The 25,641-nt window shown below is 39.6% G+C and overlaps 1 protein-coding gene across 2 annotated transcripts; it reads left to right on the top strand.

Moving 5' to 3' along the window:
• Positions 1-815: 815 nt before the first annotated feature.
• Positions 816-25,563, top strand: wars2 (tryptophanyl tRNA synthetase 2, mitochondrial). Of its 2 annotated transcripts, none has more exons than XM_067516695.1 (6): positions 816-951; positions 14,272-14,532; positions 17,006-17,086; positions 18,582-18,664; positions 20,874-20,992; positions 23,784-25,563. In XM_067516695.1, exons 1-6 carry the CDS (start codon positions 847-849, stop codon positions 24,230-24,232), a joined length of 1,098 nt encoding a protein of 365 aa, XP_067372796.1. In that variant the 5' UTR covers positions 816-846; the 3' UTR covers positions 24,233-25,563. The 2 variants fall into 2 exon arrangements, with proteins under 2 accessions (XP_067372796.1, XP_067372797.1); XM_067516696.1 differs by having other exon boundaries at positions 869-887.
• Positions 25,564-25,641: the final 78 nt, after the last annotated feature.

Raw genomic sequence — 25,641 nt, 5'->3', positions numbered from 1 at the left:
TATATAATTGTGGAAAGCATCCTCAGTGTATTTGTAGTCAGTATTCTTTTAGAATATTGTATTGACCATCTATCAAAGATGTGGTGATAAAGGATTGAAGTAAATACAATAATTATAAGCATCAAATAAAGTGAAACTTGATGTTAGTGTATTCATGATATCTATCAATCGATCTATCACAGTGATGGATAAAGTACTCAAAAAGTGTACTTAAGTAGAAGTACAAATAAGCAAACAATAATGTACTCCAGTAAAAGTACAAGTACCTGCTGAAATATCTACTTAAGTAAAGGATAGTAAGTCCATGATTTATATTTTACTTGGGTATTAATTTATGAGTTGAAGCTGTTTTATATGATCTGCTTTTTCCAGTTTTATTTCTAAATTACTCGTGTCAAATGATGGGAAGAGGCAGCAACGCCAAGTTCAAGTTCAGGAAGCCAAAGAGCAAAAGAAGTAACTGCAGCTCACTTTGAGTCCTGTTAATATGTCAAACACGTCTTTTAAAAAGGCCCATGGAAGGAGAAAATAATACTAGGCCCGTCTCTCTAGTGATTCGATTTCATAAAAATAAATTGGAAAAAGTGTTTTTTTTCTGTGTAAGATTTGTGTAAAGTGATGTAATTTAAACGCAACTTTGATTAGAAATGTAGTGGAGTAAAAACTAGAGATGTTTGCACTTAGAGGTAGTGAAATAAAAGCGAAAGCAGCCATAATGAAATCTACTTACGTAAAGTACAGTTGTGAAAAATATACTTTAATACATATTTATCGATATATCCGCATTACCAGTACGCTATTATTTTATCCTTTCAAAGCCACCGTAGGCTGACGTCATAATCCAAGATGGCGCTCTTTATGCGGGCAAACATGAAACGTCTCCTCAGGTTCATTCTTAAATTTAATTCTCCGAAGAGGTTATTCTGCGCTGGGGCTTGTCACAAAAACAAGGTATTTGTTGGGGGGTGGGCTATGTTTTAACTCCTGTGTCGCCTGTGCGTGTTTGGACGTGCAGACAACAGGCTGAACTATTTACTGGGCTTCCGTTTGACTTACTCTACCTGTCTGTTTACCCAGCAGGACATCCCTTCATTCATTTAGCAGTGTCCCCTTTACACTGTGGTACACAGCGAGTCATGTTGAGAAACTGTGCTGTTTGTAAAACAATGTGTCGCCCTTTGCTCCTCTCAATATAGCTGGTTATAACTTCCCTGGGGAAATGACACACTTTGCAGTGTTTACTACACAAGTTGATACTGACTGAGGTGTTGACTTTTGTGTTTCGGCTGCAGGTTTATAATTCTGTGCTTAAATGTTGGTTAAGCGCTTACATTTGATAGTGGATCCAAGCATTCATCATCTCAATATGACATTTCTTACAGTGTGTATTTTGGGGGAAATTTACTTAAAAACAGACAAAATGTCTGTGTTAGGTTAAGCCCGGCAAATTACATACTTAACCATTTTAAAATGCAGTAAGTAAAATCCTTAAGTCAGACCTGCTTGTTGAGCTGCGGTAAATATAACCAGTGCAGCAAAAACCCTGTAATAAATCTTATTCCATTAACTTAAATAGGTTCCAGGAAAACCACAGGCTATTTGTGTGAATTATGGAATTCAGCAACCAATATCAGGAGAACAGTGATATAAAATTCCATATTGAACATGCAGTGGTGGTGCATTGTTACACCCTATTAACACAGGGTCAATGTGGATGAGTCATCTGCCCTTGCAACTCTATCCCCAAAGTTATAAAGAGCAACATCTGGATTACTCTGAGTTGTTTTTGCAAGTCTGTGCTGGCCACAGATAAAGATAAAACAAGAATCTTCGGACACACAGTCAAAGAGTTTATTTGGTGGGTAGAATTGAGCGGTTTCAGAAAAACAGGGTGATGTTCTTTGGTGTTGTGCAGCAGCTAGTTGTGTAGAAAACAAAATCAATCTGAAAGAGGCCGACTTGTACAACTGGACAATGATCCAAAGCAGACCTCAAAATCCTCTTCAGCAAACTTGAGCTGAAGCCACAGTATAACATTTTCAGCTCGTGAAATAAAAAGTAATCAACATTTGGAAAAAAGCCCTAATTTTTAATGACACTCCTCTAAATTGTGCCACTTCTTCAGCAAATATGCAATTTTATTTTTGGATTGGTGCATTGCTTTCAAGTGTAAGTCTCTTCCGACTAAGTATACAGTCATTGTGACTTATACTATTTTTAACATATATTGAGAATAGCTGTGGAACTGCAGAAGGAGGTTTCGGTATTTACACCAGTTGCATTTAGTTTGACAGCTCAAAGTGTTTTTAGAGACTTTAAACCTCAACAGTAACTGTCGGCTCTGGTGTCAGACTCAAAGAGTGACAAACTTTCTCCTTGCAGTACAGATGTACACATAGTTACACCCAGTCCCTGGGGGAATCTGGCAAATTAAGGAAATAAGACTATAGTTGAAAGTAAACAAAACAGGTTGAAGCAAAATCTGGTTCTTTTATGAAAAAAATTACAACACGTAATCACATGATCAGATTTTGCAGAGCAGCAAAATGAGTTTCATGTCAAGGATGTTTATGAGTTTATGGTTCCTGCATGAATTTAAATGAAAATTAGACTTTACACCAAAAACAGCTTATTTGACCAGCAGCTTTCATTTGTGACTAAAACATTTCTTTATTTCATCTTGAGTTTATTCTGTGCAGTTTTCTTTCCTTGTCTGGCACATGAATTCATACACTCAGTAGCTCCATTTGTGTTTAGTGGATTCCAGGCACCCACCTACCATTAATTTGACTCAGCTTAGGGTTTCCCATTATTACACTGCTCATTTAGAGATGCAAATGGGGTGTTAAAGCAATCAACAAGTCCCCTGGGACATGTAAGAATAACCGGTGGGTTTCAGTACAACAACGATGCTAATTACTGGGCTGTTCTTGCATTACCGTTCAGTTAGAAACCTCACCCATCTGCCTAAAGCCCTGTCACCGTTTGATGTACGAGCTGTAAGGCAGTAAGCGTGTTCACTGCCGACGCGTCTGTATTTTGTTAAGACAAAGTCTCTGCAGAGGCTGGAGAGGTGTGCAACACGAGGGAAGAAAGAGGTGGTGTGTGTGAGGAGGGGGCACTCAAAAAGGCATCACAGCGGTGCTTCATTACCAACAATAACATCAGAAACGAAGTGTTGGTTTTCATTTGTTTTAATTTGCTCCAAATGTGGACAACTGACTGCAAACACCAGCATGCTCACAATGCTCTGAGGTGTGATATGCGTAAGACAAAATGCATTTGTTTGTTTTTTGGAGGATTTGTGTCACTGGAAAAAGTGGTTTAAAAAGTTACTGAACCTGAATGAGGTGATGCAAAAATTAAGTGTGGAAGCATTTGACAAAGAATTGGTGAGACACCTTTTGGTGGTTTGCTTTTTTTAAAGTCTTGTCACTTATAGTTAAAATTTGCTCTTAATCGAAAATATGATTTGATAATAATAGTAGTAATTTGACAATGAGACTTGCATGGGGGAGGTTGAAATGTGAGCAGATGTAAGAGTTGAAAACTGCAGTGTGGTCAGCTGTTTTTGAAATCCTGAAACCACCTTGTTTTTACAGCAGACATAGTTGAGGTGGTTGTACAAAGTGCACAAATGTCACATCAGAGACTGAACTTTTCACCTTTTTGTAATCCTGCCTGTAGTTTAGGCAACAAATGCACTTTTGATTAAGAAACATTAAACACACTGTTACCTTTAACTGTATTACACCAGACGACAATCATTCACTAATCTTACTCCCAAGTGCATTTGTTGTCTAAAAAAAAAAAAAGTATACGGAAATTTAGGGCAGTCATGAGTTTGCTTTTTTCCTCCCAGAAAAATATAGATCATTGCTTCCCCTGCAGTAAATCAAACAGCAGTTCTCTGCAGTGCTGACGACGCCTGTTACCTGTTTCTTGGACACCTGCACGTCTGTTGGCTTTGCTAGTCAACGAGCTGCAGCAACTAAAGACAACAAAATACTTTCCAAGAAGACTTTTCATGGGTTTTACAAAAAAGAACACGGTCTCCATATTCACCAACACGAGTTGGTTTGTTGTTGTGTTTTCCACTTCAGTCCAACTGTAAAATTAGTTGTAAATGAAGATGATTTATAGGTGACCCTCTGTTTCTGGGGCTCTTCAAAGGAAAACTTGGTTTGTCATGGGTCAGGTTTGGTGGCTAGTGATTTAACTGAAAGCCTTTGTTACAAAGGAGTGTGCGTATTTTGAAGTTCATTGTTGTAAGCAGGTGGTGGGGGGGGGGTTAAAAGACTGTATTCACTTTGCATTATGAGAAATGTCAGGTATTTTTCTGACTCATCACTTATGAGTTCCTCAGTTTTATGGAGGAATAAAACCAAATTGCCAAGTCACTCTTTTACTTAACAGGTGTCTTCCGATACCTTCTTTTATTAATTTACATCTTGACATTTTAATATAGTAATTCAGATAATGAAATGAGTCTTAAACTGTGCTGGATGAGCTGCACTGTTTGTTGCCTCAAATCAACTTACAGAAGTTCGGCTCTAGCAGTCGTCTCAAAACGTTTTGAAAACAAATTGTCAATATTTGACAAGAGAATTCATCATTATGTGTTAATGTTTAGGATGCTGCCTAATAATTGAAGCTGAGTAGTTAGAATTAGGTATAATGTACCGTGGTGTTTTGTTATAATTAAAACGTCTGACTCTCCACAATCTCTAGCCTGCCAGTTGTAAATACAGTGTTCCAGCCGTCCCTCGCCTGTGGTCGTGTTATTGGCTGATATCAGTCACGTCAACCCCAGGCTGCAGGAAAGTGGAAATGACTTGTAATTTGCGTCTCTGTTCTCCTGCACTCGGGTGTCAGCTAAAACCATTAGAGCAGCCGCCGCTTCACATGGGAGAAGCTGGTGAGAGCGAAGAAACACGGCCTCCCCTTTCAGGATGTTCAATAGCTGCCCTATTTATTTTCAACTGTCAGACAAACCGGCTAATTGTCAACAGTCTGCTCTGTGTAATTAGTTCTGTCATAGTCGTTCTCCAGCCAGGGCCCTCACTCAGACGCTGAGCACATTAGCCTTTTCTTAAAATTATCCCATATGTCAACATGTTCCTTTTTTTTTTAGAAATTCATATCTAGCCAAGTCGAATTACAGAAACTGTCAGTAGATGTGTGTCCACAGTGGCACCCGGGGAATCTTATTGGTTTTCCTGTGTTTTGATCCAGCACGTTTTGCTGAGCGTCTGAAATTTTAAATTAAAACGTGTAGTATCCGGTATCATGCCTTTGAGCTGCCTTTGCAGCAGGAAATGACTGAGGACGTCAGAAGGAGCTTTGCCTTGAGTGTTACCATAATTGTGTACTGATACATTGATGGAGTGTGTGTTGTTGTGAGTTTTGCAGGTATTATTAGCTCTGCTGTCAGTCATTTGTTTCCTGCAAGAGAAATGAAATTAAACACATTCACTGTCAACGCAGAATTAGAAGGAAGTGGTTAAATGGAACTATTTGAAAAACAGTTTGTAACGACTAGTAGCTCTGCCATTAATGTGTTTGTCTAACAGTGGAAAAAATGTCATATGTTTATTCAAGCTAGTCTGGACTTTTCCTGCTGTACATAGCTGCTCTACATGTGATCATGGACATTTTGTACTCAAACTGCTTTGGCCTTACAGTTTTATGTGCTTTAAGGAAAATCATTATTTTGTGTGAGTACAATAAAGTTGTTTATGTACAACTTTACAAAGAGTTCATTGGAAAGATTTGGGGATACAGACAAACAGTGTTGTCTGCATTAACATGGACTTGAGTAACCAGGTTTCAGTCGGTTTCCTAGTAAAGCTGATTTCTTAAGTGTCATGTAAATGGGAATGCTGGTTTCTGAAATCGGGGTAGGGGATTAGGGAAACCTGGTTTCCCCAGGTAGATTTCTGTTGGAGAACGCCGCCCTGTTAATCCATTACTATCTCTCTCCTTCCATTCATTCTTTCACTCAGCTATGTTACTGTCTGCAGCCTTTGGTTGTGCACATGAGCAGTTGAACGCAGATTAAGCTGCCGTGTAAAAACGCATATTCAGGTTTCTTATCAGCTTTCTCCAACTGCTCATTGTTGGTGGGTTAACGGGGGCGATGCCACCTCACCTCTCCTACAAGTCTAAGTAAGTCACTTTCCCTGTGGATCCCTGTTGTGGATCAGCTGCATGCGTCTCCCCCTGCGCTGCCACTCTGCTGCTGCGACAAAAATGTTTATGCGCAGAGAGAGAGACAGTCAAAAAGCGGTGTTTTACGTCGTTATACGGTAAACGGTAGTTTTGTTTGTGTCTAGAGAATTTTAAATGTCATCCACCATTGGCCAGTCAAATTTTCAAACTTTAATTGAACCTTAATCAAATCAAACTGTAATTGTTTTGTCCACTGTCGTTTTAGTGTTCACCTTACGATTGAGGGAGAGGGTTTCAAAGTTATGTTATTATCTTATGCTCAGCATCTGATAAGTCTATAAATTCATGCTTCATCTCTATATGATTCAAACAGGAATTCCTGTATTGTATTACTGGTTCATGAAGCAGTGGGGGTGTTGCTCAACGTTGAGTCCGAATGCCAGTTCTTTTTTTTTTTTTCTCCAAGGCTTCTGATGCAGTAGCCTGCATTTGGCAAGTTAGTATCTTCATTGAGTTCCTGACTGTGGAATCAATTTAGTAGCTTTTCTGGTTGTAACACTTGCTGTGTATTACCTCAATAGGTAATATAATACAGTTATTATCAGTTGTCAGTGATGTCGCCTCTCATAAACTAGAAAAGTCATTAAACCTTTAGTTTCTAATGAGCCAGATTATGGTTTCCTGTCCTGAAAGGCCCTGTTCCTCTTAGTTAGCCCCCCTCCCAGCCCATATTGAAGTCTGGTTCCTTCAGAAGCTGCAGCCTGTTAGAGCCGAGGCTGAGCTGCCCCCCCTGCCTAGTTATTTTTGGAGTACCGTTGGTCCCTGTCTGCAGGGAGTGCTGTTTTTGAAGGGCCTCCAGTCCCATTAATCAGCAGAGGGACCCCACGGTGTGAGCAGGCCCCGAGCCCTGGCCTGCCACACTGCAGCGGTCTGTTCCTGTACCCCCGCTCTCTGCACAGTGTGAAGCTCAGAGGAACCTCATCAATCTCACCTGTCCCGCACGTCAACTGCAGATTTAATCAAACGCTCCTTTTGGACCTTCCCCTATGCTCCCCCTCAGACACCCTCTCTGTGAGGAAAACTGAAAAAAAGCCTGTCTTAACTGGAGACACACTTTTATTCTTATTAATTTTTTTTTACCACCTCCTCCATCACATTCTTCTTATTTTTTTTTACTTTCACTGACTTTATCCACGGCTCCATTTTCTCAGTGTTTATATGCTTTCATGTGTATTTGTTTTCTCTGTGGTCATGCACTTTGTTTCAAGCTGTGGTGCATTCCCATACTGGCCAAACATACTGGCTAAAGTGGGTCTAATAGAGAAAAGCCCATTTCCTATTTGATGCCTAGTGAAGTACAGCTCAGTTGGTTGCCAGTGTTAACAGGTCCCAAAGCGAGAGGAAGATAGAGATAAAGAAAGATACAGAGGAAAGGGCGAGCGGTGTCAAGGTACGTTTCAGCAGTGTTAATGAGGTGTGTGTGTGTGTGTGTGTGTGTCACTCAGGACAGATGAAGAACACTGGGTCCAGTGTATTGGATACCCAGCACGAGAGCCTCAAAAAGCTCCATCTGTAGGCCCATCTTGCTCTGCCATCACAGTGAGATCTGGAGGTTTTCCCCAGCCCACAAAGAACCGATGGTAATTCACAGTGGGGCGTGCAGTGATGCTCCCAGTGGTGGTTTTGGGATGTGTTGAAATTGGCGCAGTGAAATGGCAGTGACTGTCGTGCCCGCTCCTTCGTAAGAGAGATGTCAGTGTGCCAGTCCAGGGCTCCCAGCCTCTGATATGATGCATGAGCTCTGAAAAGGAGCCCAGAACAGATCTGAGAGGAGAAATCCACTGTTTTGAAAGGTGTAGCTGTGATTAATTACATCGACCTCAGCGAGACTCTGGACGTGGACATGCTTGATAATAATAATAATAGTAGTAATAAAAATACTAATAATAATAATTGTATGACTTTTTTCTTTTTCTTTTTTTTTCTTTTTTCACAAAACAAGTTTTATATTTAAAAATGGAAAAAGATGCTTACATTTACATTTTATAAGTCAAAGGAGGAAACATTAAAGAATAGTACTACCAGAAGAAATGTTTCTGTTTCATGAGTCAAAAGTGCAGGATAGGACAGATTTTCTATTTTTTTTTGAAGTGCAAATTAAGTTGCTAGAGTTCTGTCTCCAACAGTTCTTTGAGTCCTGGGAGTGAAGCTGCCGAGCACGCAGAGTTTGGTAGCTCATTCCAACATCTTGGCACCACTGAGCTGAAGAACGTTGCTACTTTTAGTGTGTGATTTTTGCAGTTGTGTATACAGCAGTTTAAATTACAGTGTGCTACTCGAAAAGTATTATCCACATTTTCCCACCGATTTGCAGGCTGGTGTTTCATGAAGCTGCTCAGTGTGTAGAAGGTGTATGTTACAGAATAGAATATAAACTTTGTCATTGTACAACAAAATTGTACGTTTTGGCATCAGCGATGTCAGATATCAGTACACGATGAGTACATTCCCTGCCCAGTTAAACTGTGAGTTGAAGCCATCTAAATACATGGCTTTATAAATTCCTGTGTAGAATCTGGAGCGGACACTAAACCCCTTAACACATTCTTCTGTAAGGATGTAATTTTGTTGTATCTTGCACTTATTGAAATGATAAATTCAACATTTGTCTTTTATTTCCCACAATGCAGGGTTCTTGGGAAACAGTGGAGAGAATAGAAATGTTTCCTGGAACTACATTTTCTCTGAAACTGTATGTACACTCTAAAAAATAGTGTTTTGGCTCAACAAAACAAATTAACACAACCGCTTGTGTCAAGCTTTTGGGGTTATAATAATGTCTGGAGAAATTAAGGTGAAGCAACACACTAAATTGCGTGGAAGGAGTTTGTCACATTTACTTAATGTGCTGCTGTTGGGCTTAACCTGTGAGTTCAGGGTCACGTGACCACAGTGGATAATTTTTCTGCATGTTGATTTGGCACAGTTTCTGTTTTGTTTTTTTATGCCGGATGCCCTTCCTGACGCAACCCTCCCCTATTTCTACCGTACTTGGGACCAGCACTGCACGCCTGGGGATGGGGATGGGCTGTTGGACACTTGAACAGCAGGGTGCAAACCTCCGACCCGCTAATATTATTTTGGTATTATTATTATTGTTTATTTGCGTACTAGATTTCACAAGAGAATTTAATGAACAATAGAACTCTTAAGCAATTTTTTTTAAGACTTGAGTGTTTAGTAAGAGTTGAGTAAACAAATGGAAAATTAATGCTAAACACAAAGATACATGTCATTTTATCACAGGTACAGGTTAACACACCCTATATGCAACCACAGTGCCAAATGTAAACTTACAGCTAATGTGAAATATGCATATCTTGATCATCCTATTTGCTGGAGAAAGCTTTGTCTTGAGTGAACAAACCAATCTCATATTAATTTTTCTGTAACATCAGTGCCATAGCCTCTTCAGTAGACTTCAAAATACATTGTCATCTGAGACTCCTTGAAAAGCTCTTCCTCTTTCCATGGTGCACGATAAGACGGTGCATATCAACTCTATTGTGCTAAGGAGAAACATATTTGAAAAACACATCAGGAGAAAGTTGTATGACAGAACAATAATGAAACATCAATCCTAAACTCCACTACAATACTAATATTCATACCATTTCCTGGAGCAGACGTAAAAGGAAAACTGGAGAAACAAGCTAAAGATTTAGAAGACATCTCTCTCTCTCTACTTGTTTCGTGTTAAGTGGACAGAGGAGAGGACTTAAAATCTCAACATGGAATAAAATTGAGTTACCATGAATTAAATTCCATTTTACATTGATGAATGGAGAAATTTGAGTTTACATGACAGAGAAGCCTAAGTTGCTGTGATTATCATCATTATTATTTCAACACAAATCATTTAAACCAGAATGTATTTATTTATTTATTTTTAATGTTGGGAACATGTATTTTATTAAGTGGCAGTAACAGATTCCCTGAAATCCATTTTAGAGTGTAGTGTTGATTCTCTCTTTTTTTTTTTTTTTTCATTTGTTGTACTCAACTGAAGTGAATCAGTGAATCGAGATGACTATTGTTCTCCATTTAATAATGCAGCTCATACATACGATGTGCACATGTTACAATAGTTTACTTTCCATCAGCATTGACCCTTGATTTGAGCTGTCACATCCATATGGACAGACACCTTCCCAGCTTCACTGATGATAGGCAACGACTACGACACGTGCGGACATATGTCTGTGTTTGCATATGACCCCTGTCCCTGTGGAGATTACCACACACATACACTCACTGACAAATGAACACAAATTCCCGGAAAGGTGCTGCAAGTGTGAAAACATAACCTTTTAGTGTATCTAACCTTGTAGCTGTTAATGTCGCACACATGATGTGTAATACATTCAGCATATGGCAGATGTGAATTAAGAAAGCTTTCGTCACCTTGGTGACGATGTAAGACAGCGTTGTACCTGTCGGTGCAAAATATGAGGAGAGAACAACCAGTGTTTCCCTCGTCTGCTACGTGTCATCGAGCGGCTACCCCAACCACTGTGGGAGACATTGGAAGACAGAGCAATGTAGAGACAGTAAGGGAAGGCAGATGGCACTGCTCACTAAGACTTTAGTGTAAAATAGTGATTGGACAAGGAGAGACAGTGAGTTGGACTTAATGCTCCAGTTGCCTGTGGTTGTCTTGTTTTTTTATCTCAGAAAGGTTCTTCAGAACAGAAAAACTGTTTTTTTTTATGCTGTGCCATCTGCTCGGCTGTAGGGACTGCAAAGTCCGTCTGTCAATCAGTCCTTCATCAGAGGTCCAATTGCTGTGGTTCCCACTGAAGTGTGTAATAATTGATTTGCACAACAATGACTTTTCGTGACTTGTCATTTGCATCAATGGTAAATGGAGATTTATTGATTTTTAGTGAAATGTATTGTTTTCCAGGAAATTTAGTGCAGGGCTATATGTACGTTCCCTTCAAGATGAATTGTAGTAACCCTCGTAAACATGAACACAACTTGAGCGTGTCCCATAATTTTATGAGTAAAATAATGCTAAAGTGACATTCCCAGCCCAGCTGCAAGGAAAAGTCATCACACCGTTTATATTTTCCTTGTTTTCTCCAAGGTCATGAAATGTGATCTTACATAACCAAAGTCACAAATATTAACAAACACAATATTTCTAAACTGATAAAAATACTTGGGACTTATTAAAGAAATGTGATCCAAAAACCAGGTAACAGGAGACCGATTTTACACCTAAATTGAATTTTTTAAAAGCCATTTTAGTCAAGCACTCCACGGGTACATGAATGTTAAAATTATTTAAGTTGTACAGATTTCATATTGCAAAAGTAGGCAGATTCTAATATTTTATTACTGTTGGCTTTGCAGTGCAGTATTCATTACAAAAATTAATTGCCTTACAACAGCTCCGGTCTCTGTCATCATGCAGTAGCTGATTTACTTCTATGTGTAATCTACCTTCTTCTCCACACCACATGTTTAAAGACACTTTCCCCGGACCAAAAGTAACACAGAGGTGTTTGGCGAAGCAATGTGACGCGTGATAGCCAACGATTGCCCAGTGGCTAGTTAGCTGTGGTGTTGACTCTCATTTGACACCCGATTGGCTCAAATGACATCATTACCATGTCTGCATGGCTAATGGCTTCCCCTGGGAGCTGGCGTGGAGGGGAACATGCATTTGCCATGTCAGCTCGAGGTGAGAAAACACATGAGTCAGACTCGGCCCCGTCTGCACCCCAATCAATCCTGACACCTCTTAAGAGGATATCGGCATCAATGGCACTCCAGTGCAATTACCCTGTCGGTAATGACATAAGCACCCAGTTCCTTCCTGACTCTCTTCCCAGGCAATGGCCAGTTCCCTGAGGCCAGTAGACGGAGACTTAGTGGACCAAGCTGGCCTCAGAGCAGTTGTTATTTGATCCCTCAGAGCTGAGATGTAGAAAAACTGTGGGCCACGCTGGGGAGAGAGCAGAAGTTATCAGATCTCAGATGCTGTCCTGAGCCTGTCCGATAGATTGAATGTGATGTAGCTCAGCAAGCTGTCAAGATACTTAGTCTCTCAGCAGTAAATAGAGAGGATATCCTCTGAAAGCTTCACGTTCAAATGATCAGTTATGATAACCTCAAAGAGTGCAGGCTGGGAACACGTGATTGGCAGTCAGATTTGAGGTGATAACGCAGAGATCCCTCGGGTTTTTTGGGAGGAGTTGAAAGACTCTCTCGGTTAAAATGTCCATGTGTTGCTGTTTACAACCCGTCAACAGATCTCACATTTATCTAAAACAAAGATCATCATTCCTTCCTTTTTGGAAGTGACTGCAAGAGTACAACAGCTTCAATCCTGATGTTTTAATTCAAGTTTAAATTTTTATTGATCACTGATGGATGTAAACAGTTATGTTGTTATTATTATTATTATTATTATATAGTAAATGGAGTTGGAGGTGTGTCATTTGCTTGTTGTTAAAGCCTGTTTTCTGTTGATCGAGTACCACATTTTGGGAACCTGTTCAGGCTTAAACGTTGTGTAATGAAACCCTTTTCAAAAAGCTGGTCCAGCGACAGCTGCTACTCATTTTAAACGAGACCAAGCTTTTCAACCCCACAACCCCCGTGGAGGCCGACAGATTCAAAAAATGTTCAGCTCCACTACAGAGGAACAATGGAAAATGTTCATATATTTGCAAAAATCCTCTGACACGGAGAAGAGGGCAGAAATTATACAGATGCGTGCACACTTTTTCATTCCCCCGTTTGCCTTATCCTGCAAGTTCAGGGTCACCACAGCGAATTATTAGTCCGCATGCTGATTTGGCACATTTTTTTTACAGCGGACGCCCTTCCTGATGCAACCCTCACCATCTACCAGGCACCGTGCAGCTGGGCTTGGGGATGGGTGGTTAGGGGTTCAGTGTCTTGTGATTGGGGAGAGGGGGAGAGCTATGGTCAGTGGGTGGCTACACTACCTACTGAGCCGCTGCCGCCCCATACATACAGATACCTGCACAATAAGCCTTCAAAAAAAACGTTTGTGGTCAAATTGTCTGCAATGTCAAAAAACAATGACATTTTATTGTGCGGTCATCCATATAAGGGCTTTCCCCCTACCACACAATGTGGAACAGAAAAACCTGCCAATCAGCAGACGGTGCTCGGACAAACATTTTTGTGACCGTTCCGACAGATGCTCCTCAAACAGCTGATAGAATATTTGTTTTCAAATGGTAGTTGAGGATGTAAATCGCTTCAGAGGCCAAACACTTTGTGATTTCTTTGGGAACTTGGAAACCCAATGTGTAGCCTGCGTCTTTGAGTTTTTCAGTGTGGTTTTGTCTCATGGCAGGTGGTGCTTTGTGTCACAAGCAGTGAACTTTTCTTCCAGCAGGCCTGTGATGAGAGGAGAGTAGAAAGAGGCAGTCTGGCCTGGCTCGGCAGAAAGAGAAACCCAGTGATTGCCCTTCAGCTTTTAGACGGAGCCATCTCCAGCTCTGTAAAACAAAGCCCTTGTTGTAGTGTTTGTGATATTGTGTCCCTGGTGTGGCAGCGGAGGCCTCGAAGTTGGTTGCATGGATGTTGAGTGTTATTGTTGGCCCGTGAGGTGACACATTCTTTGGGCTGGATGTTATTAGCAGAGAACAGAGGTGATAGCCATGAAGTTAGCATCTCAATAATACAAGCATGACCACTGCTGGCCTCCAACTTGCCAATAGTTTCACACCAACACTGGTACAGTCTCTGCAGTCTTCTAGTTGTGACTTTTTCACTTTTCCAACTTCACCCTTTCTCTCCAAACAATGGTATCACTTTGCGTCAGGACTGTCAAGATTATATTTCTGTCTTTCATACTTTCACTTTTTTTCCTCTAAAAGTTACATTTTTTTTTTTTTTAACCATTTAAGTTTTAAACCTGGACATTGTGAAAACTTTGACTTTAAGCACATATAGTTGCGAATGATCTATGTATTTATGTATGTAGGTTATTTTCTTTTCAGATCCTCATTAATTAACAACATGGAAATAGTAACTGAACATCTTCTTCTGCAGATGCCTCCAGCAGGTGGCCGTGTTTTTTCTGGGATTCAGCCGACCGGGGTGCCTCACCTGGGCAACTACCTGGGTGCTCTAGAAAACTGGGTGGCGCTACAGAACCAGTACCCTTCAGTGCTTTATAGCATTGTGGACATGCATTCCATCACCCAACCTCAGGACCCAAACCAGCTTCGCAGCAATATACTGGACATGGCGGCCAGCCTGCTGGCCTGTGGTATTGATCCGGAGAGGGCGATACTCTTCCAACAATCTCAGGTGGGCTAGAAACTGGGGTTGCATGGTGGATGGACTAATGCAAGGATATATGTAATTTGAAGTGAGCCATTATATCGACACTTTCATTTAGTGTACAATGCAAATCATTTTAGTGCTAAATAATATGTTAAATATTTTAATGATAGTTGAGCTGTCTTTAAAAAGGTCACGAAATTAGAATAAAATACCCAAGGTGATGTCTCCATGTCTTGTTTTGTCTAAACAACAAACGATTAAAGATCTTTAATATCTGATATGTATATTTTGGAAAAAAACGTGCCACTTTTCAGTGTTTTTACATTTGTGTGGGAAAATTAATGAAACAACCACATTTCTGACATTTGCTAATTGATTCATCTTATCTCAGCTACAGTATTTACTGTTTACATTGATGTAAATATTTACCATTTAGTGCAAAGATGCTGTAGAGAAATTAATAGCATGCATTGCTGAAAACCAGCAAACCATTTGTTCTCCTTTTTAAAAACTGGAGACAAATGATCCCACGTGATCCCTTCTTATTGCACTGTTGTCTTATGTGAATGTTTACACAAACTGTATTTAGCTCCTGTTAGCACCTTATATTACACATTCCCTATAATAACAACAAAAATAGGATTAGAATAGTGCTGCAGAGGAGTAGTGTTAAGTAGTGGTAATGTAGTTTTTCCAAGTTTGTCCGTTAGGAGTGTTCCACAGTTTTCCCTGTCTGCTAACATGCCCACCAGCCTTCATTTGATCGCTCCTGATCCTCAGCTGTCTGCTGCAGCAGCACGATAACACACTGGAACCTAAACTAGCATTAGTTCCTGCTACAGCCGAGAAGGTTAATGAGAAATTCATTGTTTGCAGCACACAGCTGATTCCGGGTTTCACATTAAAATTTGTAAGGATGGAGAGAGAAGCGGATTTAACCACAGCTGCTTGGCTCTCTCTTGGAACAGTGTTTTGTTACATTAGCAGTTAAAGCGTTTCTCGGCTAAAGCCCCCGACACACACACACACACTCTCCTATTTTTACTCCTGTTTAGCTTCATGCCACATAACCTGGCAGCGAGGTGACCCTCCTGTTCAGCACGCCCGCTCCAGATGTAAAAATACATTAACTGGCCAAAGAAAATACTCAACTTCACTGGATAAAAAGAACAGAACTCTTGACGAGCTGAAGTCAGTGCTGTTCAAATTGAAGTGAGTGATTTAGCAGAATCAAAGACCTTCTGGGTTTTACAGAAGTATTGAGGGGGAATAAGCACATATACTGAGTTGGGCTGTTCTCTTGTTGTTGTTAGGACTGTATAAGTTCACCGTATGATCCGTAGCATTAGGATATCTCTGATTAAGGTGCATTGTTGCTGTGCACCGTGACCAAAGTTCTTTTTTTTTTAAAGTTCTTTTTAAGCCATTTAATATTGGATTTTTATTGCCCTTCAAACAATATCAATCTCTTTCCGTGCTGTCATCGACATCTGCCTCATCTCCGAGTCTGTCTGCAGCATGTAACGAATACCGACCCCCCTACGTGTTGGCTTGAAGTCCTGTTTTATGTCCCTGCTGTCTAGTGTTGACGTCACAGTCCTCAGAATGCTTTTCAAGCAACAAGAGTAACAGAGGATGGCAATCTAGCCAGCATCCATAAACTTTAATTTGCTGTAGCACAAGATATTTCCTGTGTCACAACAACCTCCATGAAAGAAGATATTTTGGGTTTCATTTACTGTACCACTGCCAGCTGCTCAAGCTATACTATATTAACATTCCCCTCTTCATTGCTCCCAAACACCATTTCATTCTAACTTATTTGCCCACAGACAAAATTGTTTTACACAGTAAGTACACAAATAAAATAAAAAAAGTTAATGTCAGTTCCAGGCTGGTTTTTTCCCCATAAGCAAGTTATATAGCGTTTCGGTATGTTTTTATTTTTTTTAACTTCTGGATCCAGTTTTATTAAACACAGGTGTGTGCACCTGTCTTTATGAAGAGTTGTTGGTTGTACACCGGCACTAATCTTCTCTGCCACTTGGAGGCGCTATGGAGTCGCCCTCCTCTTCCTCCTCCGCCACAGCTGTCCCACACCAGATCTCTACCCTTCATCTGTGTTTGTTTAATCTGTCTGCTTAATGTATTCTATTTATCTCTCAAATGCTTCTCTGTGGTTTCCAATATATTTTTTATAGATGGACTAAATAAAATACAACACACAGGCAGTTTGCATGTGTATGTTCAGTCATAAAAATAGTTTGTTGTGTAGTTGTGCATTAATACCCTGGTAAATGTTGAAAAGAGAAATTTTCCCCTAATCCTGCCTCACTCAGCCTTTGAAACCAACACTTACAAACAATTAATAAAATGAATGTATATTAAAATATAAATAATAAATTAAATATAAGTTGTAATTTTAACATGTATGTGCCAGTGGGTGTTTTTAAGCACATATATAACTGGTAATTTTTGTGCCCAACCCACCCTGAAGGTGTCCGAGCATGCAGAGCTCTCCTGGATCCTCGGCTGTCTGACCAGCATGGCCCGTCTACGCCACCTGCCGCAGTGGAAGGTGAGAGTTTTCCTGCAGCAGGCACTCGCACAGAAACAATCCATACTACAAGCCATAGACTATTTAATATTAAAGTGTCCTTTTTGTTTTGTTTTTTGAAGATATTAAGCAATTGATATTTTACATCCTTCCATATTTGTTGATCAACCAACAATTTACACATTTTTATTTTAAAAACAATGGTCTAGAGATAATACAACCAACTTTAAGTAGAGAAACATTTTAAAAATTCCCCCATTGAGTATGTTAAGCAGTGTATAGACGTTAAAGAAATTACTATTTAACATACAAGGTCTCCTGAAATGTAAACACTTTTCTGATAGGACTTTGAGGTTTTCTCCTTGACTTTGATGTTTGCTTGTCTTGTAAGTAAGTCGCTTTGGATAAAAGCATCTGCTAAATAACTAAACGTACATGGTACAAACCAGTTTAATAATATGCACTTAAAATGCCCTTATAGCTGCATACAATGATATGATGGCATAGTATAACTTGCATAAGGCGTCTACATGACCAACGCAACACTCGGCGTGTAACAATGTTTGCATGCCAAGAATAAAATTTGTTCTTTTAAGACCAATAATATAACTAACATCATGTTATCCACTGACTGTGTAATCTAAAATCAATTTAAAAAATGGAAAGATCAAACCTTCCTCTGTTCAGCATGACAGGCGGTTATTGTGCAGCTGCACTGGCAAATTATATTTGGAATCAACTGATGTGAAATCAAACTGAGCCCAGGCCACATATCCTGCAGCTCACTGTGGTCTTTTTCCCCCTGGCTTACTGTAGTACCAAAAAGTATTTATTCCATAGCTGAACACAATTAGCCTTAAAGTCCAGCCTGTGCCTCTGCGACTGAAACAGTTTACTTAAGCCAAATCTTTCATCAAACAATCTGAACATATAAAAGGCTCTTTTATGGTACATTACATATCTTGGCGTAGTTACTGAGACTGTGCATGCACTGACGTTTGGACCTCCTCCTCCCTCACTGGTTCAGGATCATGCTGATTTCATTATAAAGACATCTGTGACTAACTTCAGTTTAATAGCTTCAAATTAAGCTTGTTCATTTGTCCTCCCACTCAAAATTTCTGGCAGTTATCCAGCATTATAGTTGACTATTTCACCTTTCAAATTTTTCTAAAGTCCTACCAATAAGTTATTCTTCAGCCACGTGCAGTTTTGATATATACGAGTGAGAAAAAGAAGCAACGGTCTCCTGTTCTTGGCTTTGGTTGCTGCCTAGAAAACACCTTTTTTTTGTCTGACAGTTGAAATGATCACAGTCATGGTACAAAATATCACATGAGCTCATCTGTGTCCTGAGTGTGGAAATCGATGAATCGGAAAAGTGCAAATGACAACCTGTGTCAGTTTTACCGTCTGCCCAATTTAATTTATGTTGTTATTTTATTCAATTTAATTTAAAAAAAATGTTTTTATACAAATCAACTTGTTTTTTCCTTCACTTTATATTTTTCTCCAGATGAAGAGCAAACTGAAGAGTGAAGGCAGCGTTGGTCTCTACACGTATCCTGTCCTCCAGGCTGCCGATATTCTCCTCTACAAGTAAGACCCGTGTGTGTCTGTGTGTGTTTGTGTGTTTTCCCTTTGCATTTTGTACAGCTTTGGATTAATATTAATACTAATATTAAAAAAAAATACACACAAAATAAAAGTACTTTTTTATTTCTCCAGATTGGCTCATTTCATAACCATCAATGTCATATTATCAGATTATAATTATTGATGCATTCATGTATTCATACCGTTAATGCAGCTACTATTGCTATGCTATAATTGAGTGTGTGTACATACATCTGTTTTGATGATCATTTGCTTTGAATTTAATAATTAGAATTTAAATTACGCCTACAGACTCCCGGATAGCTTGTAAATTAGTTTTGAACATTAGTAATTTCCAGTGCTAATGGTTTTCTTGAGCTTCAGCCCCTCTTTTCTGCGTACTAAGAAGATTCCTGATCTACACTCCAGTAAATCAGAGCACTAAGGCCTGTTAAAGGATTCACTCTCTAAATGTGTTTCTCCTGTAGACGTGGGTCCCAGGTACGGGCTCTCGCTGAGGTTTAGTTTTCCAGTTTTTCTTCCCCCTGCATTTGAAGCTGAAAATAAAGTCAGAACATCCCTGTTGATAGCACGGTTTGCAGCCTCCCTTACTGTTGGAGCATTCGGACATGTGCGTCCATCCTGTGTGTTCAAAAGCACATTCGGCTTTGTATCTGAAAGCCAAATCGATTGTCTGTGTTTAATCTCAAACAGTGGAGTCAGAAATGCTTATAAGTGATATCACAATGAGGTCTGAAGGCATCCTCGTGATTCTGTCGTTTGTCATAGTGTTGCCTGGTAAATGTTTGCTCACAGTGGTCTGTTACTGCATAGAGATCACTTGAAAGTTTAGCAAAGCAGAAGCACTATTACAAACAGGAAATGCCACGTATGTAAGTACAATTTAGAGGTTTTTCTACTTGAGTATATCTTTCCACTTCGACTTAATATTGTACTTTTACTCTGCTGTATTCATTGGTTGTTTTTCAGAATTGGATCAGTAATTGAAATTCACAAAGTATTTCAAATTAGAATGATTAGTTTCCAAACATAGGATCACTGGGACGGTGTATAGGGTCATTAAAATCGCGTCTGTTGTTACCAGCTGCAACATTAAAGTAATGACCATGTAATTACGACAGTAATTGTAATGCAATATTATTATATTTATTAAGGTGAAGTAGGCAATTCTGCAGAAAAATGACTCTTAGGTTTGGTGCTTAGGATTTTTTTAGCCAATACTTTTGTACTAAAGCTGAAAACCACTGGTTAAGAATCACTAGAGAAACAATTACTGCAAAATAATTTACTGAAGTCGTTTCAAAGTGTCAATTGATCCGTGTTATGAAAGTTATAGAAAATTCAAATTACCTCTACTAGTAGCTGGCCAGGAATAGTTACATTTGTCCAGGTTTTGAGAGCTGTCTCTTAGACGTCTGCCTCCATCCACCCACACAACTATTTTTTCAGCAGAAAGTAGTTCCAGGGAAATTCATGAAGTGTTGATTGTGAGTAATGTAGCGTATGTGTCCCTATGTTGCTGGGAGTCGTCTACAAAACCGAACACAACCAGAAAAGTATTGCTCTTGAATTTTATGATATTTAGTATCGCGAAAAACAGACATTTCCATTGACCTCCATCAATAAGGGATGGATGCCTCTCTAAGCATCTCACAGCCTGATACCTGATACTTGTAGTTTATCCTTTAACTCACCTTATTATATTTGAATTGTAGTAAACCAAGCTTTTTTTTTTGTTTGTTTGGGTTCCACATTAATCTCACTATCAGATTTAAGTGCTGGAAAATCAGCTGGTGCAATGTAAAGTAAATACAAAGTGTAATAAATTTAAATGGGGGTAAATAATCAGACCTTCAGACACATCTTCCTTAAAATTGGAATCTGTAACTTGAGCTGCTTTTGTTTGAACCATCAAATAACCAGAGCTTTATTTCCTGTGGAAAAATGGTGACAGATCAGAAGCAGCTTCGTCTCTAATGTGCTCCAGGATTTATTAAAGAGGAAATTAATGGATCGCTTCCTCCCGAATGAAAAAAGGGGCTAAACCAGTACCAAAGAGATTTCCAGCAGTGACTTCCAACTGTCTCCAATTTGTGCTCGAGTCTTGCTGTGTGTTCTCAGTGTGTTCAGCAGTGAACCCACTCTGTCATTGTCGGTGAAGCTCATCTTCTGTTCTGGGATCGTCTCTCAGGTCCGCGCATGTCCCCGTCGGAGAGGATCAGGTCCAGCATTTAGAGCTGGTTCAGGACCTCGCTCGCATCTTCAACAATCGCTACGGAGACCTGTTCCCTGAACCCTACGCCCTGCTGAGTAAGAACACACACTCATGCCTCGTGTTTTATCTAATGTGGCGGCTGCCCATAAAGGGACAGATTGTTGCTGGGCATTAATTGTTGCCAGCAATCAGCTTTTGATTTTTATATTCAGTTTGTCATTTGTGATGATCACGGAAGTTTAAACACATTGCTTTAGTTTTTAGCAGCTGTTTAAGTAAGATCTCACCCCTGATGTTCTTCTAAACAGTTGATGCAAATTATTCTTTGTAATTACTGAGTAGTTTATATAATTCATGAAACATGACGGCTAAAGGAAATAACCATAATTTTTATTACTTTTGTCTGTAACTGGGTCCTTAACACTTAATTAAAGCAAAATAGTCAATATACTGAATACTATTCCATTAAAAATATGAACCTGCTGATTTATATGTTCTTTCTGCATTTTCTGCATAAAGTTGTTGTAGCTATACTTCTTGATTACCGTTTGTTACATTGTGACAGTAGTAGAAAGACGTTGGAAATATGGGAGAGAGATGGGGAACAAAAGTCCCCGGCAGGATTTTAACCATGGACAATTACCCCAACCCCCTGTGAACCACAAAATTACTCATTAACAAACTTTTTCCCCAGAGTCATTAACTCAGATTGTAGGACTGAATAATCTGTGGAAGGACATTAGCATCGGGAGATTTATTCTTCTAGTCAAATTCAATATTCCTTTACATTCAGTGGTAAATCAGTCCATTAGCAATTGTCTCTTTTGTCCTTGTTTGTTTTTCACTTGTCTGGGTAATTAAAGGCTAAATGCATTTACTGTAGAGTGACCCAACTCATACTATATCAGCAGTAAAGGGAATATTTAACCTTTATACAAAGAGCTGACATACAATAAAACAAAATATTCTATTTTGAAAATATGTTTCACACACTAATAAAAGCCGAAGATGGAGTCGTGTGTGCAGCGCAGCTTTCATTCAAGAAAAGTTTTCTTCTTCTTGTATCAGAATAATAGCCTGATAATAAATTTCCTGGGACATCCTGGAAATGACTTGGGGGGCTTTAGTGTGTCTGTGTGCCTCAGAATCACTGATCTCATCCTCATCATTCCTCGTCTTTGGCACATCAAAGCTTTCAGTCGTCACCTTCCCTTTGAAGCTAAAGTAAAGACTGCATTTTAATAATTTTCTTGAAATATTAGTGTATCTGAGGTGATGCGCTGGGTGTAGCACGTGGGATGGATGATTACTGCCTGATGGAATAGAAGGATGGGTTTGATAAATAAGAGAGAGGAAATTCCAGCGGTTGAGACACGTGTGTCTTACACTCTCTTGCACACAACAGGCAACAGTAATGAACGTTTAACTAGCAGATTACAGCTAAATTCAAAATTGGTGCTTAGTGCTGTGACCAAAATTTTTACATCCTAATAAAGTTAATTTCGTGTCCTGATAATATATATCAAGATGGTGCATATTTTCTATAAATTCATAGAAATGATCATTTGCTGTTGCCAGAGTGCAGAGTGCTGGTTGGTTTCTCCAGGCTGGGGGAAATATTTGCACAAACTGGTTTCAATCCATTGAAAGTTTTGAAAGCTCTTGAGGACTCCATCATCAGTTTATATCATGGAGTAGAAGCACTGGCTGCCAAGAACGGCCATCAGAGTTTTTCCAGTGTATTTCCACACAGAAGACCAGAGTCCAGTGTGAATCAACGTTTTTTGTTGTTGCAACCAGTGGAGATGTGATGCGTGATGTTAAGAAAGGATCGATATTTATACGTCTTTACTGAAGCTGCTGCTTGCAAACCTTACTCCCATGTTTTTTTGAATGTTTCGGGCAAAGAACGAGTGAAACAGGCGCCATTTTAGCTCCACTTTAAGCAACGGTATCAGCCATTTTGTTATCTAAAGCCCGCCTACCTACATCGCAGCACTATTTCAAAAAGCGAGATGTGAGCCGTAGTTTCCAAGATTGCGTTCAAGTTTTGTTGCACACACATTCGTGCGTTTGCGGTTTTGTTTTAAGTGGATAAAATGGATGCGTAAAGGTTCGGGGGCTGTTGCAAAATTCAATGAACTTTCAAATTCCACCTAACTAATTAAACTATTATTCGATTCGTAATTGAAATCTGAGTAAAATATGTCATTTAAACAAAAACCACTAAAACACTTGAAACATATTTCTGAAAAGTGTCTTTTGCATCCTAAAAATTGTAAATAAATGATTATATAAAAATGGATGTTGTGAAATGCATAGCTGAAAGATGTAATATCATTGAAAACAGTGTCATTACTTGTGACTTTGTATGTGACTTTGTCACAGCCCTATTTAAAATGATTACAAATGAAACACTATTATTGAAACAATTAAAACAAAATTCTTTTCATAATTCCAAGTCTTTTCACACCTACTACTGCCACATTTTGGCTCTGGATTTACCTTCTTAGACCTCTCGAGTGTTCTGATGTCACATTACTGTAACTACACAAACAAATGTGCCATTTAACAAATAACCTCAACAGATTTCTCATTTCTGAAATCTGATAATACAGTGAACCACAGCAGGACTTACTGGCTTATGGGTAATGAATTAATGAATTGAATTGAATTTATTTATTCATTAAAGAGATTCAAATTTTTTTAGAAGTTCCAGGTCTCTATTGCTGAAAGTAATTGTAGCATTTAGATTATTTAATACCATATTTTTTTGTTTTATTTTATAAATACGACAATTTCCAGTTCAGTGTTTGATGCAAAGTAATTTTGCCACCATGTTATTTAAAAAAAAAAATGTAAACAGTTTTTTAATGTGTTCCACAGGCTCCACACGAAAGGTCAAATCTCTCCGCGACCCCACTGTCAAAATGTCCAAGTCCGACCCCCAAACTATGGCGACGATTGCCATCACAGATTCTCCTGATGCCATCGCACTCAAGATCCGCCGTGCTGTCACTGACTTTACTTCTGAGGTCACCTTTGACCCAGACACCCGTCCAGGTGTGTCTAACCTGGTGACAATCCATGCTGCCATGGCAAGGATCAGCGTGGAGGAGGCGGTTTACCAAGCCAGAGGGCTGGACACAGGCACCTATAAGAAGCTTGTGACCGAGGCAGTGATTCAGAGGTTAACGCCCATTAGAGAGGAGATCGAGAGGCTTAGGTCTGAGCCCTCTCACCTGGAGGCAGTTCTGGTTCAGGGGACCCGCAGGGCCCGGGAGCTGGCCGCGCCGGTTCTCAGAGAGGTCAGACAGCGTGTTGGATTCTGCTAAGAGGAAGCACAGCTGGAAAATGAAGCCAGGCTCAGATTACAAACTCTTCCATTGACTGTTCACATTTCTAGAATATTCAAGATTGTAAATGTGTTGAAAACAGGCTGTTGTTTGGACAGAAAACTGGCTTTTGGACGACCTCTACCATTCTGCTTTTGTCCCATTGAGACGAACAACGAGGCCCTGTTTGTCTGAACACAGCAAACCTTTTGGTCCTGTACATGTACTACACACAGAGTTTTAGGTGTAAATGTGTTTCTAACAAATTACCTTGTTAGTTTCGTGGACCCTCAAGTCGACCTGCTCTGCCTCCAGAACAATAAAAACAAATCTGTTATTTAAAGAGACATCAACTTAGGAAATGATTCTTATTTGATCTGACTGTTGAAATACACAGACTTTAGGTCACAGACAATGAGATCGGGTGTTGTTTTTGTCCACAGTCAGTTTGCATTAATGGAATATGAACTGATGAAGACAAAAGTAAAACAATGAATAATAACAGACTTTTGCAAACAAGATTGTAACCAGGACAATTGCTGCTTTGACTCACTCTGGGTGCAATTGCTCAAACCAGGTTTCTGTGAACATGAGATGCTTTACTAAACAGGAAAATGACCATCAGCTGCTGTTGCTGCTGCAGATGAACAAAAAGCAACATATGATCTCGGATGAATGGGTGAAAGGGCAGGTGAAGGTAAAAGCTGTGTTTTCTAATGTTACCTACTGCAGTAAAACTGAGTGTGTGTGGTGCAGAAACTAACAATGGAGATCAATGACATTTTTATTGAGTGTATAAACGCATGCAAGGATTTAGAAAATGTAAAGTGAACTGTGCTCTTGTAAGTGTAATCTATATTTAGAGATTCATAGATCTAAGGGCTCTGAGAGAGACGGGCGACCTGTCCAAGGCGCATCCTGCTCGTCACGCAATGACAGCTGGGATCGGCTCCAGCAGCCCCGCATTTCTGAACGGGGACAAGCGGTTAAGATTATGGATGGATGACAGATCTGTACGGACCCGTTTAATTTGATCCATAATTGCTTGCTCATTTTGTACAGCGCTGTTTGCTGTTGCAAGGTCTTTGAACATCTTCAGGGTCATGCTGAGATAATTGCTGTGAATGTCTGTATAGTGTACACTGTTTATGCCTGTAACATACACTCAGCTGCCACTTTATAGACAGAACATTGGATGCGTGTTCCACAGGAAGCAGAACATTGTAAGATCACAGTGCTCAAACAAAATCAAAAGCCTCCACATTTGAAAAGTGAACTTTAAAGCACAACATTACTGGATGATGTACCTAATAAAGTGGCCACTGACTGTGTCTAAGCTTTATAGTTTTAAGAATTCATCAGCTAATCTCCTGTATTTATGGCTACAGGAATTGACATTTGGACGCATT

Source organism: Channa argus, chromosome 9, assembly GCF_033026475.1.
Source record: "Channa argus isolate prfri chromosome 9, Channa argus male v1.0, whole genome shotgun sequence".
Lineage (NCBI taxonomy): Eukaryota > Metazoa > Chordata > Actinopteri > Anabantiformes > Channidae > Channa > Channa argus.
This window is presented reverse-complemented; position numbering and strand designations above follow the sequence as displayed.

Excerpts from the sequence above, each read along its gene's own strand:
- wars2 (XM_067516695.1), top strand. The coding sequence starts at position 847 with ATGGCGCTCTTTATGCGGGCAAACATGAAACGTCTCCTCAGGTTCATT. Across the intron at positions 17,087-18,581 it reads GCCACCTGCCGCAGTGGAAG|ATGAAGAGCAAACTGAAGAG; the intron begins GTGAGAGTTTTC and ends ATTTTTCTCCAG. Across the intron at positions 20,993-23,783 it reads TGAACCCTACGCCCTGCTGA|GCTCCACACGAAAGGTCAAA; the intron begins GTAAGAACACAC and ends TGTGTTCCACAG.